This window comes from Octopus sinensis, linkage group LG17 (assembly GCF_006345805.1).
Source record: "Octopus sinensis linkage group LG17, ASM634580v1, whole genome shotgun sequence".
Taxonomy (NCBI): Eukaryota; Metazoa; Mollusca; class Cephalopoda; order Octopoda; family Octopodidae; genus Octopus; species Octopus sinensis.
The window spans coordinates 14,748,739-14,767,226 of NC_043013.1; the positions used below are offsets into that span (position 1 = coordinate 14,748,739).

Consider the following 18,488-nt stretch of genomic DNA (forward strand, 5'->3'; position numbering starts at 1 on the left):
AACGCCCGGTCTGGGAATCGAAACCGCGACCCTCCGACCGCGAGTCCGCTGCCCTAACCACTGGGCCATTGCGCCTCCACTGTTGTTGCTGCTGTTGTTGTTGCTGTTGCTGCTGTTGTTATATACAACTAAGATGTCATTAGTAGTTAAGAGTTTAGTATAAATTTTTATTGATTAATCCACATTGTGGTGCATTGCTTAATCTAACTGTGTATGTGTCTGTGTGTGTATTTTGGTGCCTGTGTGAGGTAGTCGTGTGTGTATCTGTGTCTCTGTGCATGCATGGTAGTGTGTGTGTGGGTCTATGTGTGCATACCCTCAACTCTGTATGAAAGTGTGCCTGTATGCAGTAGTGTGTGTGTGTGCCTCTGTATGTGTAATTGTCTGTGTTTGACTGTGTGTGTATATGTTATGTTAACTCCAGTTCTTCCATATCAACCTCTCTCTCTCTGCCACCACCTCCACCACTGCTTCCTTTCTCCTCCTCCTTCATCTCTGCTGTTCATTGTCTATCTATCCCTTTTCTCCTTCTCTCTCTTTACCCCTTCTCTCCTTCTCTCTCTATCTGCCCCACCCCCATCACACATTACCATATCCATTAACTGTTGTTATTGCTTTCCTTATCAACAAACATATGGCAACAAGATAATGCACAGACATACATTGCACACAGTCATACAGTCACACGGCGCATACATGCACACACACGCACACACACATACATGTACACGCTCACATGCGTTTCTAAATGATAAAAATATAAACCAGTAAATGAAGCAAGCGATTGAATGATGAACTGGGATGAATGAATAGGAGAATGAATGGAATGAACACTCGAAGGTAGACAGGATGAATGAAAACAGAATGAATACACACACACGCACGCACATGCACACACTTTTCATTTCAAACCAAATATAGGGAACCAAATGTCAAAACACTTGGGGTGGCATTGGTGGCAAAGTTAGTGATGGAGGTGAGGGTGATAATAATGGAGATATTTGTTGTTGTGAGGCGAGGCTGGCAACGGCCACGATCGGATGGTGTTTGTTATGTGCCACCAGCACGGAGACCGCATCGACTGGCCTCCATGCTGGAGGCACATAAAAAGCACTATCCGATCGTGGCCGTTACCAGCCTCGCCTGGCCTCCGTGCTGGTGGCACATAAAAAGCACCATCCGAGCGTGGCCTTTTGCCAGCCTCATCTGGCACCTGTGTCGGTGGCACATAAAAAGCACCCACTACACTCATGGAGTGGTTGGCGTTAGGAAGGGCATCCAGCTGTAGAAACACTGCCAGATCAGACTGGAGCCTGGTGCTGCCTCCATGGCTTCCCAGACCCCAGTTGAACCGTCCAATCCATGCTAGCATGGAAAGCGGACATTAAACGATGATGATGATGTTGATGTGGTGGTGGTGGTTTTGGTTGGGATATTGGTGAGGGTGATAAATGATGATGGTGATAATAATCGTTTCAAATTTTGGCACAAGGCCCTCAATTTTTGGGGGGGTGGATGCATGTCGATTAGATTGACCCCAGTGCTCAACTGGGTATTTATGTTACCAACCTCCGAAAGGATGAAAATTGAAGTCGACCTCTGCTGAATTTGAACTCCAAACATAAAGGGCCAGAAGAAATTCGCAAAGTATTTTGTCCAATGCACTAACAGTTCTTCCGCCACTAGCAAAGATAATAGTGATGGTGATGTTGGTATTTTTAATGGTGCTGATGGTAAAAGTGATATTTTTTTTTAAATGACTGTAATAATGATAGAAGTGGTGGTGTTGGTGGTGATAATGATGATAGGATGGTAGTGATGATGGTGATGGTAGTGGTGGTGATGGTGGATGATAAGGTGAGTAATGGTGATGACGGTGTTGATGATAGTGGCAATGGCAATGAGAACCCAGTACTTGACTGATACTTTATCTTATCAATACCAAAAGGATGAAAGGCAAAGTCAACCTCAGTGACATTTGAACTCAATAGAGACTTGGAAACAAGCTTGCACGTGCAGTCAGTTGAAGACCTATTTCTTTACTGCCCACAAGGGGCCAAACACAGAGGGGACAAACAAGGACAGACAAATGGATTAAGTTGATTACATCGACCCCAGTGCGTAACTGGTACTTATTTAATCGACTCCGAGAGGATGAAAGGCAAAGTCGACCTCGGTGGAATTTGAACTCAGAACGTAATGGCAGACGAAATACCTATTTCTTTACTACCCACAAGGGACTAAACACAGAGAGGACAAACAAGGACAGACAAACGGATTAAGTCGATTATATCGACCCCAGTGCGTGACTGGTACTTATTTAATCGACCCCGAAAGGATGAAAGGCAAAGTCGACCTCGGCGGAATTTGAACTCAGAACATAGCGGCAGACGAAATACCTATTTCTTTACTACCCACAAGGGGCTAAACACAGAGAGGACAAACAAGGACATACAAACGGATTAAGTCGATTACATCGACCTCAGTGCGTAACTGGTACTTATTTAATTGACTCCGAGAGGATGAAAGGCAAAGTCGACCTCGGCGGAATTTGAACTCAGAACGTAGCGGCAGACGAAATAACCACTAAGCATCTCACCTGGTATGCTAACGTTTCTGCCCTGCACATACTGGATGTCAATGATCATCGGGGAAGAATGCACAATGTGTGGGGGGTGGGGTGGGCTTCCTCTCAGCAGCTTTACAGTACACCAGCCCCCTGCTTTACTGATGTGAGGCCCCAACTACTGTTTCACAAGTCCATTTCGGGATCATCACCTCTCCAGCCAGCATTTGAACCAGCCATGTCCAGCCCAAGCATTCTATTTATTTAATGTCCAAACTGGCCAGATCCTGCATGTCACACCTACCCTACAATGTCATTCTATGAATAAACCAATCACATCATCAAAATCTTAAAGCCTCATGTTAATACATGATTATTTAAAATGATGATAATAAAAAAACGCTTTACATTTGACAGAATAATTTGAATGCTAAAGGGTTAATTGATACCATTGGACTACAGTATTTGACTCGTATTTTATTGACCCCCAAAGAGATAAAAGGCAAAGCTGACCTGAGCAGGATTTGACCTCACAATGTAAAGAAGTGAAAGAAATACTACAATGCTCTAACAATTCTGCTAGATCCTGCCCTTGTTGTTTCTGAATTAAACACAAGGCCAGTAATTTTGAGGGGAAGGGAGCAGTTGATTATATTGATTCTAGTACTTGACTGGTGCTTCATCCTCTTGACTCCAGAGGGATGAAAAGTAGAGCTAACCATGACAGGATTTCAGTTCCATTCATAGTGAACTGGAACAAATACTACAAGGAATTTTGTCCAAAGTGCTAACAACTGCCAATTCAATTCTCTCAATATAGCAATAATACTTTCCACCCTAGGTACAAGGCCTGAAATTTTTGTGGAGTGGTGCTAAATGATTATATCAACTCTAATGCTTGACTGGTACTTAATTGACCCCAAAAGGATGAAAGGCAATGTCAGCCTTGGAATAATAATAATGATAATAAGTCGCGCAGATTTGGTTGTGATGCATGTGCCTGGTGTACCCTTGTCAGATGGGTATACTGGGCTTCGTATATTTACCCCAGTGTCATTTTGATGGCATGCACTGCTCTCTCACTCAATAATAATAATAATAATAATACTTCTATAGGCACAAGGCCTGAAATTTGAGAGGAGGGGGGTGGCTAGTTAATTACATCAACTCCAGTACGCAACTGGTACTTATTTTATCAACCCTGAAAAGATGAAAGGCAAAAATCAACCTTGTGGGTATTTGAGCACAGAACATAAAGCTTAGCATTTTGCCCTGCATGTTAATGGTTCTGCCACTTCGACATCTTTACAATAATAATAAGAAGAATCCTTCCTGCTATAGGCACGAGGCCTGAAATTGTGGGGGAGGGAGATAGTCTGTTACATTGACCCCAGTGCGTAACTGGTACTTATTTCATTGACTCTGAAAGGACGAAAGGCAGAGTCGACCTCAGCAGAAGTTGAACTCAATGTAAGGATGGACAAACTGACGTTAAGCATTTTGCCTGGCGTGCTAACACCTCTGCCAGCTTGCCGCCTTAGGAAAAATAAGAATAATAATACGAAGAAGAAGAATATTAATTGCTTTCAAATTTTGGCACAAGACCGGCAATTTTAGATGGTTGGGGTAGTCAATTACATTGATCGCAGTACTTATCTGGTACTTATTTCATTGTTCCTTGAAAGCTGAAAGGCAATGTCAACTTTGGCAGAAATAATAATTACAAACATTGACACAAGGGTGCCAGTTTTGACTGGGGTTGTAAACTATAGAGGGGTGGGTGTCTGTCTTTATGGGGTCATTGAGATCAGTATAAACAGTAACGACTGTAGATGAAAGTGTTAACTCTTTGAATAGCAACCTGCTAAAGAATGCCCCTGGTTCTAGAAGACAAACTTCTTGTTTTAAAGTGATCTAAACTAAACATTCATGTTGTAAACATTTGCCTAGTAATGACAAAGTTGTTTTGCCAAATTCTTTATTATTTTTGAGAATTAATTGACACAAAGGCATAGTAGTCCAACAGAAACATAGTAACAAAAGGGTTAAAGCAATCTAAATCAAAACCTTCCACCAAGATTTCATGTTGAATAATGTTCCTAACACCAGCTTGATAAAGACAGATATTTTATTAAATTCTTTATTATTTCCAAAAATAATTGCATCAAAGCCAACTGCAATATACTCTTTTTACTCTTTTACTTGTTTCATTCATTTGACTGTGGCCATGCTGGAGCACCGCCTTTAGTCGAGCTGATCGACTCCAGGACTTATTCTTTGTAAGCCTAGTACTTATTCTATCAGTCTCTTTTGCCGAACCGCTAAGTTACGGGGGAAGTAAACACACCAGCATCGGTTGTCAAGCGATGTTGGGGGGACAAACACAGACATGCAAACATATACATACATGTACATAAGTATATATATATATACGACGGGCCTCTTTCAGTTTCTGTCTACCAAATCCACTCACAAGGCTTTGGTTGGCCCGAGGCTGTAGTAGAAAACACTTGCCCAAGGTGCCATGCAGTGGGACTAAACTCGGAACCATGTAGTTGGTAAGCAAGCTACTTACCACGCAGCCACTCCTGTGCCTATATAGTAACAAAAGGGTTAATTATTTTCGCATCTTGAAAGGAGGCATCCAAAAATATATACCTTTAATAACCTGTAATAACTTTGTTGTCTCTTTTGTGTTTTTTTTTTTACCATTTCACATTTCTATCTTTTAGAAATTGGACTACTGCTGGTACAAGACTGCCTCTTTTACCGCCGAATGTTTCATCCATTCTCTGGCTTGGAACATTGATGGTAAGTAGAACTGCATGTAACAAGTTGTTTTACTGTTGTTCTATCTGGTTTTTACATTTTTTTGTTTTTTTTTTTTCATACAAAGTGTGTGCACACATACATACATACACATGCACATATAGATGTATTCTAGGTTTTGTATGAGGAAAATATCTGGAGAATGTGAGACTTGAACTCTTGACTAAGTGGTCAGTGTCAATTGTTGTTTAGTCTTGTTATATGTTTTGGGATATGGAGACACATTCAACCCATCACACACACACTCACACACACACACTGAAACAACGTAGTTGACAAACTTCTCATCCAGACAACCATATCAGCAGTGTACGGACACAAACATGCATGTTTGTTACGAGTTTTAGTCTTTGTAAAATCTTTATTGCAGGACATTAAATTAATGCTCTACCCAGCCTTATATTTATAATAACCGGGTATTAAAAATCTTTTATAGGTATGCTTTGTTATTAACCATTCCCATCCTTATACCGTGTGTTTAAAGTATGTAGGTATGTCTTCAATGTTGACCTGTCCAACCCTATATCCAAGTGTTAGAATATGTTGAAACATGTCTTTATTGTTAAGTTTAAATCTAAAATAATCCAAATATTTCTCTTCTTCCTGCTCTCTCTCTCTCTCTCTCACTTTGTCCTCTCTCTGTCTCAGGTTCACATAAAAATTCAAAATTCCCCCAGAAAATAGGTGACGGATCAAATGTATTCATATGTGTGTGTGTGTGGGTGTATGTGTGGATGAGTGTGTGTGTGTGTGTGTGTATATGTATATATATATATATATCTGAGACCCCCTTCGGTCATGACACAGACCATGGAATTGCACCTAGATAGTTACCCTCCCAGGCACAAGTCCGGGCAAGGTTGTTTATGGAAGACAAGCAGTCGCCCATGCATACCTCTTTTCAATACAGGAAGTATTTTTGATTTTTACTTTTTTCTCCATTTTCATTGGCTGGATTTCCCATGTGATTTCCCTTCTAATTTCAAACCATACTTGATCAGTGGAGCAGAAACAGATGGACATGAAATATATCAATGACTTCTCATATTGCTTGGTGTTGTAGATTTGTAGTATGAGTGAGGGTAGGTGAGTGTAAAAGATTGACTTCCTCATTCTCGCTATACCTTTGATATTTTATTGTTTTGTTTATTAATCATTCCACCGGTTGGGAGAAAGGATCAAGTTGTCCATTGTTGGATTCTGCTAATCATCATCAGCATCTGCTTTCCATGCTGGCATGGGTTTGACGGTTTGACTGAGGACTGGCTAGCCAGGAGGCTGCACCAAGCTCCAATCTTATCTGACAGGGTTTCTACAGCTGGATGCCTTTCCTAATGCCAACTACTACAAAGGTGTAGTGGGTGCTTTTTACCTGTCACCAGCATGGGGGCCAGTCAGGCGGCACTGGCATCAACCATGTTCAAATGGTGCTTTTTATGTGCCACCAGCACAGGAGCCAATCAAGCAGCACTGTCATTGACCATGCTTGAACGGTGCTTTTTATGTGCCACTGGCACTGGCATCGTTCACACTCAAATGGTACTTTTTACCGGCGGTGAGCTGGCAGAAATGTTAGTGCGCTGGGCGAAATGCTTAATGGTATTTTGTCTGCCGTTACGTTCTGAGTTCAAATTCCACCGAGGTCGACTTTGCCTTTCATCCTTTCAGGGTCGATAAATTAAGTACCAGTTACGCACTGGGGTCGATGTAATCGACTTAATACCTATGTCTGTCCCCTCTATGTTTAGCCCCTTGTGGGTAATAAAGAAATAGGTACTTTTTACTGGCGCAGATGCCAGTCAGGTGGCACTGGCATTGGCCATGACTACAATTTCATTTCACTCAGCCGGTCTTCTCAAACACAATGTATTGCCCAATGATTGAAGGGTACTTTTAAATGGGCCAGTTATGCAACGCTGGCATCAGCCACAGCTACAATCTTACTTGGCTTGCTGGGTCTTCTCATGCACAGCAAAGGTTTCTGTTGCTTGTCATTTCCTCTTTGAGGCCCAACGTTTGAAGGCCATACTTCACCACTTCATCCCATGTCTTCCTGGGTCTACCTCTTCCACAGGTTCCCTCCACTGTTAGAGTGTAACACTTCTTCACACAGCTGTCCTCATCCATACGCAACACATGACCATACCAGAGCAGTCGTCTCTCTTACACACCACATCTGATGCTTCGTATGTCCAACTTCTCTCTCAGGGCGCTTACACTGTCATGTTTGCACACTGACATTACACATCCAGTGGAGCATGCTGACTTAATTTCTTTCAAGCCTACGCATGTCCTCATCAGTAAACAGCCCATGTTTCACTGCCATGTAGCATGGCTGTTTGCATACATGCATCATACAGTCTAGCTTTCACTCTGTTTGGAAAGTTTGACTGGAGTTGACGAACCAGAGGATTGCACTTAATGATAAACGCTTTACAGACTGTGCTGAGTGCTTTTTGCATGACACCTGCATTAATCTGCTAATCAATGCCTTTAATATAATAATAATAATAATAATCATCATCATAATCATAATCCTTTCTGTTATAGGCACAAGACCAGAAATTTATGGGGAGGGGGTAAGTCAATTATATCAACCCCAGTGCATAACTGGTACTTATTTAATCAACCCCGAAAGGATGAAAGGCAAAGTTGACCTCAGCAGAATTTGAACTCATAACGTAGTAACAAATGAAATACTGCTAAGCATTTCACCCAGCATGCTAACAATTCTGCCAGCTCGCTGCCTTAATAATAATAATAATCCTTTTGTACTATAGGTTCAAGGTCTAAAATTTTGGGGGAAGTGGCTAGTCGATTGCATCGACTCAAGTGCTGGACTGGTACCTATTTTATCAACCCCTGAAACAATGAAAGACAAAGTCAACTTCAGTGGAATTTGAACTTAGAACAAAAGAACTGAAAAAAAATACCACTAAGCATTTTGTTTAATGCACTAATAATTTACTGGTATGAACCCATACATTTTAACCCTTCAGTATTTAAACTGGCTGTATCTGGCTCAAATATTCTACTTGTTTTATGTTAAAGGCAATCAGTTCCACCTTTTCACACCTACCCTACAATGTTATTCTAAAAATAAGCAATTACTTCATTGAAATCTCAAAGCTAAAAGATAATGAATGATTTATTCAAAATAGTTCAATTTAATAGGCATTACTTTCGACAGAATAATCTGAATGCTGAATGGTTAGGTTCAAGTCCATACATTTTTGGTCAGTTTGTGGTACTTTTATGAACCTCTAAATTGATTAAAGGTCAAGCTGACCTTTAAGTCAGAATGTAAAGAAATATAACTAAAAACTGTTATTTTGACCAATGTTCTGCTAATTCTACTAATCCATCATCCTTCTCTATAGAATACTAATTAATAACAATAATAACTGTATTTCACAAAATTTGAGGTAGTTGGAGAAGTAAAGGAAAATTTGTTAAACCAGAAAGACAAAGATACAGAAGCAAAAATAATCTAGAACAGGCTTTGGAATTGTGTTTGAAGAATAATTACCAAGAAAGGAACTATTTAAAAAAAAAAAAAAGACAAAATGAGGAGGACAGAGTGGGTGGTGATGGAGTGGATTTGGTTTTAAGAATCAGGAAGGAATAAAAAGACGAAAATTAAATATTTTAAAAAGTTTTTGAAAAACACTTTCCAAATTTAAATTTTGTTTTGTGTGTGTGTGTGCATGTGTGTCTTAATTTTTTTTTCTTCTTCTTCCTGAACTGAAATTTGTAAAGAATTAAATTGATTTACTGCAGTTGCATTTCTTTCTTTCTTTAAGTCCTGGAAATTTAGTAACAGCTGTTGACAGTTCTATTGACAACATGGCTATTGTCAACATCATGAGAATTTTTTTTTTTTTTTTTTGTTTAAATCAAGTCATTAGATTACCATTAGATTACAGAATCTTTCCTTTTAAACCAACCACAATCTTATTTTTATTTCATTGCTATTGCCAAGATTGTTTCTCTGTGCTCACATGTTTGTTCATATATATATCATCATCATCATCATTTAACGTCCGCTTTCCATGCTAGCATGGGTTGGACGATTTGACTGAGGTCTGGCGAACCAGACTCTAATCTGATCTGGCAGAGTTTCTACAGCTGGATGCCCTTCCTAACGCCAACTACTCTGAGAGTGTAGTGGGTGCTTTTATGTGCCACCAGCATGAGGGCCAGTTTGGTGGTACTGGCAACAGCCACGCCCAAATGGTGCTTTTTATGTGCCACCTGCACAGGAGCCACCCCAGCGGCACTCGAATGTTTCACATGCCACCAGTACTAGTGCTAGTAAGGCGAACCGGTAACAATCACGCGTGAATGGTGTGTTTAACGCGCCACGATCTCACTCATATGGTACTCTTAGCGCTCCACTAGCAACGGATGCCAGTCACCAAGTTTGATTTCGACTTCAATTTCACTTGCCTCAACTGGTCTACACAAGCATATACGGCAACTGGAAATTTTTGGGTGTTATTTATTCACCATTACTCATGTTTCATTCACTGATAAGAATTACAAAGCTTTACATGTTAGATATAAATGTTAGGAATTTCCTATTAGAAAATCTTCAGACAGAGAAATTGAATTATACAACTGAGACTACATATGGGATTGTAATAATGGAATAAGCAAATGTGCTTCAAGAGGAAACGGCTGGGATTTACCTACATGATATATAATATAGATAGATAGATAGATAGATATTTATCATCATCATCATTTAGATGTTCACTTTTCCATGCTGGCATGGGTTGGACAGAATTTGTTGGGGCACATTATCTGTGGCTGGATGCCCTTCCTGTCGCCAACCTTGTTTCCAAGTAATATTTCTCTATTACCAGGTAGATCTTTCCAGAAGATTAGAAATGAAAGACACTGCTTGCATGCTGGTGACACTCATTTACAGCTATGACGTGATGTCTGGTGTTTAAAACCCGTTTTGCCAGTCATTTAAATAATGATGTAACATAGTTTGTAATGAAACATTCATTTCGCATGAACCGTTCACTCTAACTTGAAGTAATCACTACAGATTTATATAATTACTCCATCTGATTGTTACCATAGTTTCAAATATTTGTTCAACTCTGAGAAATCCATTGCGTAGAGCTGTGATTTGCATTAAATGTCTGGAAGATTCAGTTCCATATGTTTAATATTCTACAGTTGAAATGTATCTGGCAAACATTCGGCAATGAATATATAATATTTTGTGATTTAAATATGTCTGGAATATTTAGTTATCACCGTTGTTGCTGTCATCATCATCATCATCATGGAAACCAGGCATTTAATGCTTTTATGTTGTCATGTGTTGCACTACTCAACAAGATCCAGCAAATCAGAGGACTGCTTAGAACTCCAGTGTTGGCTTTAGCTTGGTTTCTACAGCTGGATGACCCTCCTAGCACCAACCACTTTACAAAGTGTACTTGGATGCTTTTTTTCATGGCACCAGCACTAGTGAGGTCACCATGTAACTCACAAGACTAGACTTCTCATTGAGTAGGCATGCAGTATTGAGAGAGGTGGCTTTGTGCCAAAAGTATAACAGAGGGACAGGAATAAATGTGTTGCTGTAGAGGAAATGCATGGCTGCCCCAGCAAGAGTGGGATGGTAAAGTTAAAGTACACACACACACATTTCATATCTAAGGTCCTGGTAGGGTACTTCAAGAGAAGCACTCAACCTGAGTTCAAGGCTATCAACACTTTTGGATTCCAGACTAATGCCAAAATTCTTCAGATGTAGAAAATTCTGATTTCACGATAGTAAAATCATTGTGTGGAGGTCATGAAGAATAAAATATTATATATATACTAGCATTATGACTTGTCGTTGCCGGGTCATAGTGCTAGTGCATGTATATATGTGTATATATATGTGTACATATTACATGTACATATATATATATATACATCTACACATAAAATACAAAATACAAAGTTATATCTTGATATCACTAGTGATAACAATACTCAAAATATATAACAGACTGGAATTGTAGGCCCGTCTCTTGCAATTTCGATCAATTGTATCTTGTCCTCCCTCTTGTATAGAAGTGTGGCTACAATCCAGCCTACCTCTACTTCTGGGGGGACATTTAAAATTTTTATCCAGGACGTCCTACGTCCCAGATATAAAGGTAAAAATAAAATATTTCCACTTTGCAAGGTTTGAGTTGAGTACTCCCTTGCACGCTCCATTGACTCGAACCTTGCTTCTATTGTGGCGAACTTACCGCCTCTGGTTAGATATCTTTCATAGTCACACCAAGACACTTTTCGATGGTGCTTTCCTCCAGGTGTTCAAATCTTTTTTTTTCTCTACATTGTATACATTATAGACAATAGTCTTTTCTTTAATTTAATTTTTTATTTCATTTGGTGGTGTTATCCTAGATTCACTGTCTTTGTTGGTGATCAATCTGAAATAGGTTTGTATTTCTTCCATTTTAATTTTAATGAGTTCGTGCCTGCCGATGGCTGCAGCAAAATTCATTTTTGGACTTTCTTCTATCGAAGGCATTCTAACAAAAATACTTCCGTATAACCGGTGAAAATATTGTCAATTTCAACAAACAGAGACACAATTCAATTTTTAAACAATAACCAAAGCTCCTTCTCCCAAAGGGGGAGGGTTACAGTTTACAATTATTTAACAAATGCAACACAACAACATTTCCCTTACAAGGAACCAACAAACATGATAACAATAGTTAAACAGTAATAATAATAACAACAAACCTTACGGTGAATCGAAAAGCAGTACGCAGTTGATTTAATTTAATTTATTCCCATTCATGTGAAACCACTTATTCAAGTTCAAGTCACTGATGCAATTTTATACCAATTGCTATTTTTACTTTTGTTATGTTACAATTATATTATACTTTAGTTTGATTTTAATTATTACTTACTACATATAATTCAGTTGTTATTATTATTTTTATTGTTAAAGTGAAAGTATCTGGCATAAAATAGAGAAATGTTTTTGTTTCACTTTTAACACGTAATACTGAAATAGTGGAGAAGATATGATATTGCTATGGGCTTGCCCTAGGCAAGAAGTTGAACATTTTTTTTGCCGATGACACTCCCCGGACCCTAAGTAAGGCATGTGTAAAATTTGAATGAAATTGGTTGTGTGGTTCTCAAGTTTTAGGGAAACACACTGACAGACAGACAGACAGACACACATTCTCAGTTTTATATATATATAGAGATCACCGTGATCACTGTGACCACCAGGCTATCAGATGTTGCTACACACCGCTGGTCACTATGCACTTCGCATTGTTTTAGCCTTCAAATGATGCCACCCCGCTGGCTAAGTGAGCAGGCCAACAGAAGAAAGAGTGAGAGAAGGTTGTAGTGAAAGAGTACAGCAAGGATCACCACCACCCCCTGCTAGAGACTCGTGGAGCTTTAGGTGTTTTTGCTCAATAAACACAACTGCCCTAACCACTGGGCCATTGCGCCTCTATATATATATATATATATATATATACACACACACACACACACACATACACACACTTCATGGGATAACAGACTACCATTGGTTTTATGATGGGAGAGATATCTCTTGACAAAACAATTATTCAAGTCTGCCACATGGGATGTTGGTGTCTGTCTGCATCTTGGATGAAAACAATAATATCACTGTTCAACATTAACACATATATATATATATATATATATATATATATATATATATATAATATTATGGTGAGTTTTTGTGAGAAGACAGATTCCTCTTTAAAAGGGATTTCATCATCCCAGAGTCCTCCAGTTTAATGGGATATATCAATGGACTTTCTGGAGTCCTGCTTTTCCTTGGTAGTATTAGTGTTTATTAGTTATTAGGCACCAGTATTTTACATATTTTGGAGTTGAGTATTTTTTATAGATCTTTACTTCCCATCGATATATTTGGGTATAGTTATAGTAATATAAAGAAAATGGAGAGCTTGGACAGAGTCGTCATCATCATCATCATCATCATCATCGTTTAATGTCCGTTTTCCGCGCTAGCACGGGTTGGACGGTTCGACCGGGGTCTGGGAAGCCAGGGGCTGCACCAGGCTCCAGTCTGATCTGGCAGAGTTTCTACAGCTGGATGCCCTTCCTAATGCCAACCACTCCGCGAGTGTAGTGGGTGCTTTTTACGTGCCACCTGCACAGGTGCCAGGGGGGTCCGGCATCAGCCACGATCAGTTGGAGCTTTTAACGTGCCACCGGCACGGAAGCCAGTCGGGGCGGCGCTGGCAACGGCCATGATCAATTTATTTACATTTTGTCGATTATATTATCCTTCAATTGTTTTCGTATCTATTTTCATTCAAATTGCATTTTGAAATAACGAAGGTAGATATATCTTCAGGGTTGTCAATTCTTGGTCACTTATGTATAAGTGACCAAGATCACAACATTCCCCACTAAACAGACCCCAGTTTGTTGCAGGGTTTATTCATTTACAGCTAAGTGGATTTAAGCAATGTGAAGTGAAGTGTCTTGGTCAAGAACATAATGCACTGCCCAGTCTGGGAATTGAAACCACAATCTTGTAACCCACTAACCACTGTGTCACATTCTTCACTTTCCATATTCTCTAATATGTCCTGTTTCCTTTTTTATTTTTAACCTTTTAACTTCAAAATTCCATTCCATGCTTATTCCAGTAATGATGGTAGTAAATATCTGCCAATATATGGAATTGGTATTTTCTGTAATAAACTTGACATATCTCAACAAAAAAATGGTTTCCTTGATAAAAAACAGTTTTATACATAAAACTGTTTTCAACTGTTACGGGTAATTAAATTCTGAGTGGATATATCTAATTTCCACAGTAAAAGGTCAACCTTTTACCTTTTCAACCAGCCATATTCATCTTGAATGTTCTACATGTTCTACATTAAGATTAACTGAATCTGGCCTCTTACACTTATAACATCATTCTACAAATAAGCAACCACATCACTGAAATCTCAAAGCTACAAACAAGATAATGCATGATAGATTTAAACTAACGTGAACAAACAAGCATTACATTTGACAGAGTATTCTGAATGCTTAGAGTTAACCCTTTAGCATTTAAACCAGCCATATCCGGCCAAAAGTATTCTGCCTGTTTTATGTTCAAACTGGCGAGATCTGGTCTCTCACACCAATCCTACAATATCGTTTTAAAAATTAACAGTTACCTCGTCAAAATCTCATAGCTACAAGATAATGCATGATTAGTTAAAAACAAAGTGGATGAAAAAGCATTAATTTTGGCAGAATAATGTGAACACTAAAGGGTTAAAGTTGGTATGATTCTGAGGGAGACTAGGCTGCACTTTCTGGCAGGTCAGTCCAACAGACTGATGATGCAAGCACAGCCCAGTTGTGTGTAGTGTTACTATATTTGACCTTGTGACCTGACCTCCTATGTCAGCAGCAATGTGGTATCCTACTCTACCAGTAGTCTTCAGGCCATTTCCTTCTGTGTACACACACACACACACACGGAAATAATTGCAACTATGAATTATTTATTTGTTATTGAATTTATCCTTTTTTCCTGTTTTTGTTGCTAGGTTTGTTTTGCTGCTGTTTTTTTATATATATATTTTTGTTATTTTTTTAAATAATTTTTTTTTTTTGCTGTTTTTCTTCTTCCTTCCATGATAAATCTGAAAAAGAAAAGAAATGACACAAAACACACACACACACACACATATTTGCATCATTGTGCATGCACATGTACACACACACAAATGCATACAGCCCTGTCTGCTTCATAAAAACAAAAAAATAAATTAATAAATAAATAAATAAAGACACAAATTTCCATCTGTAGAATATTTATGTTTATTATTGTTCAAGAACTGAAAATACAAAAGAATTGGTTGGAAGGAAGAGGAGAGCAAAACAGCTAATAAAAACTATTAATAAATAAAAATAAATAGATGCAAACAAACAAAACCAAAGTTTGTTGTCATTGAGTGAAGAGAATTCCCTTGGAATATTGACTGCTGTGTTAGAATTAGTGCAGAGAGGAATATTGATTCTGGTTCTGTGGCTGAAGACAACTTGAGCAACTTTAATAACATTGTGGCTCTTTAAGAAGATGGCTGATGTGGAGAAGAGAGTGGGTGGGGGGTGGGCAGGAAAGAGGACGAGATTTGTGAGAGTTCCTCACTTAATAGCCTTGTAATAATTACATCATTACCATCATCATCATCAATCATCACTCATCATCATCTACATCACCCATTGTCACCATCATCTACCTTCACTCATAGTCATCTATCATCACTCATCATCACTCATCATCCATCATTACCCATCATTACTCATCATCCATTATCACTTATCATTACCAAAATCATCATCATCAATCATTACCCATCATCACTCATCATCCATCATCACCAAAATCATTGTCATTATCCATCATCATCTATCATCATCCATTATCTATCATCACCATCACCACAACCCATTATTTTCATCATTACTCATTATTGCCTATCATCATCCTCTTCATGTTCATCATCACCCGTTATCTTAATATTATCATCACCATTGTCATAATTCTTACATTCACTTCTCCCTATTTGAGTGGATTGCCTAGGCCCTTTCCAAAAATATCTCACCATCTGTTGTGCCCTGCCACCTGTCCTTCCTTTGTGAGGTTCAACATCTTGAGATTAGTTTTAGCCATCTCTGCTTCATATCTTAGATCTTTTTGTTCCACAGTTTCCTTCATCACGCCTTTCCATTCACTTTGAGTGTACTGTATCGCCCTTCACTCATTTCATGCTTGTATCAGTGTGGTCATCTCCCTTACACATTTCATCTGATTCCTCTTGGACCCAGTTTTCCTCTCAGCCCATCTGTATCATGCTGCTTCAATGCATTTAGCAAATATACATGCCTACATATATGATCTGAAACCAATTTGCCAAGTGCCAATGCATAAAAATCTCATCTCTTGAATTCTATTTTCTTGTTTGTTTCACCAAACTTACTTACATACAATATATATATATATATATATATATATATACACACACACATACATACATACACACACACACACACACACACACACACACGGTTCAAATATACAAATGGCGGAGACAGCTGAGAAAACAACAAGCCAGATGTATTAGTTTGACACTTGGGGAAAAATTGGAAAAGTCTTTGACATTTCGAGCCTATGCTCTTGAGACCTAGTTTTAGTTTCTCTTCACTTCTTAAAGACAGGAGATATGATTGGAGGGGAAATTTAACTGCTATTTGCAGCAAGTCTGTTGACCTCTTAGAGGTTATCTCTTTGGCTTTGTCTTGTCCTTTTGACCTGCATATGTTAAACTAAACATCAACCACATTAATCTTACTAGTGTGAGAAAGCTTGGCTTTGGTTGTGGGTTCTGTTCTGAAATTGTTCACTAATTAATTACCTCCGTCCTGCTTCCCTTAAATTATTGGGTTGGTGCATAATTATTGTGGCTTTTTTTCAACAAATTTTATTCAATAAATGCAATAACATGTAACAAAAACATCTTTAAATGATTATTCCGGAGCATATTCACCATCTAGTTAGTTAGTAAGTTAATTTTTTGGCTCAAAAAGCAAAAAGCAAGGCCATGTAGGGGGACATGGAGTTATGTACAGGGTAGTGTTCATGTAAAGAGTTCAGTCCACTTGAGGCCAAGGGAGACTTTGAACCGAGCGGTCGTCGGCATCTTCACCATCTTGTCTGGCAGCTTATTCCACGGATCCGCAACCCGGACGGAGAAAGCCCCTCTCCTTCGATTGAGATGAAATCGTTGCAGATAGAGCTTTTCGGAATGACCCCGCAGCCGACGCTCTGGAGCAGGAGTGAAGAACAGCTCTTTCGAGAGGTTACACTTTCTGCTTATGATCTACTTCAATTACTGCTTCCCATTTGCTTGGTAGACGGTCAGGTCGTCATTTAAAGATGTTTTTGTTAAACATTGTTATTGTTTTTGTTGAATAAAATTTGTTGAAAAAAAGCCGCAATAATTATGCATAATAATAATAATAATAATAATAATTACTCTTCCTTCTCTCATTATTACAAACATAAACACAGGAATTAATCCAAAAACTAATAACAGTCTCCTGTTTCGCTTCTTTTCATCAGGTTCCAAGCTTCTCCTTGGTGGTGAAACCATTCAGATCTGGCAGTTATCATCCCCTGTGCCTGATGATGAATTCACCTCAGGAGTCCAGTTCTCACTTGGAGATACAGTTGGTGTTGATGAAGAGAATTCACTGCACGTGCCAGGTGCTCCTCCTGTTTCCAAAGCTGCTTCAGAAGTTGAACAGCCGGAATGGATCTGTGTGTGGCAGTGCAAGTAAGTCCGTTGTTCATTGTTTTCAACATGTAACAAGCAACTTGTTTATTGTTGTTGTTGTATTTAGGAATGGTCATTTTGCCAGTTTAGCCAATAAAAACACACGCACTATATATTTGGTGTTACTTTGCTTCAGTTTTATTTATTTTTTACATTAATCTTAATCTTAATGTAAAAAATAAATAAAGCTGAAGCAAAGTAGCACCAAATATATAGTGCATGTGTTTCTATTGGCTAAACTGGCAAAATGACCATTCCTAAATACAACAATATTTGTTTCAACACGCGATTTCACATCAAGAATCTTGCAAAACAAATATATAAACGTAACAACTTGTTTATTGTTTTTGACTTAAGACAGGCAACTTGTCTATTGTTTTTGAAATATTTCAAGCAACCTATTTGTCATTTTCAACATATAACAAACAATTTCTCTATTTTGTCTTCAACATATATCAAAACAATGAACAAATTGCTTTAAATATGACTCAGTGAACAAGTTCTTTGAAATATTTCAGGCATCCTATTTGTCATTTTTGAGATATAACAAGCAAGTTGGTCATCATTTTCCCCATATAGCAAGCAATTTTCTCATTGTTTTTGACGTATTCCAAGCAACCTGTTCATCATTTTCAACATTTCAAGCAACGTGTTTGTCATTTTCAATATATAACAAACAATATATA

At 38.5% G+C, this 18,488-nt stretch overlaps 1 protein-coding gene across 3 annotated transcripts in view; it reads left to right on the top strand.

Annotated features, from left to right (window-relative positions):
• Positions 1-18,488, top strand: part of LOC115220683 (dmX-like protein 2) — a 179,075-nt gene that overhangs the window by 63,902 nt on the left and 96,685 nt on the right. For all 3 annotated transcript variants that reach the window (XM_029790800.2, XM_029790802.2, XM_029790801.2), the window contains exons 4-5: positions 5,299-5,377; positions 17,589-17,802. In XM_029790800.2, the coding sequence (XP_029646660.1) occupies positions 5,299-5,377; positions 17,589-17,802 (293 nt within the window). The remainder of the gene's footprint in view (positions 1-5,298; positions 5,378-17,588; positions 17,803-18,488) is intronic.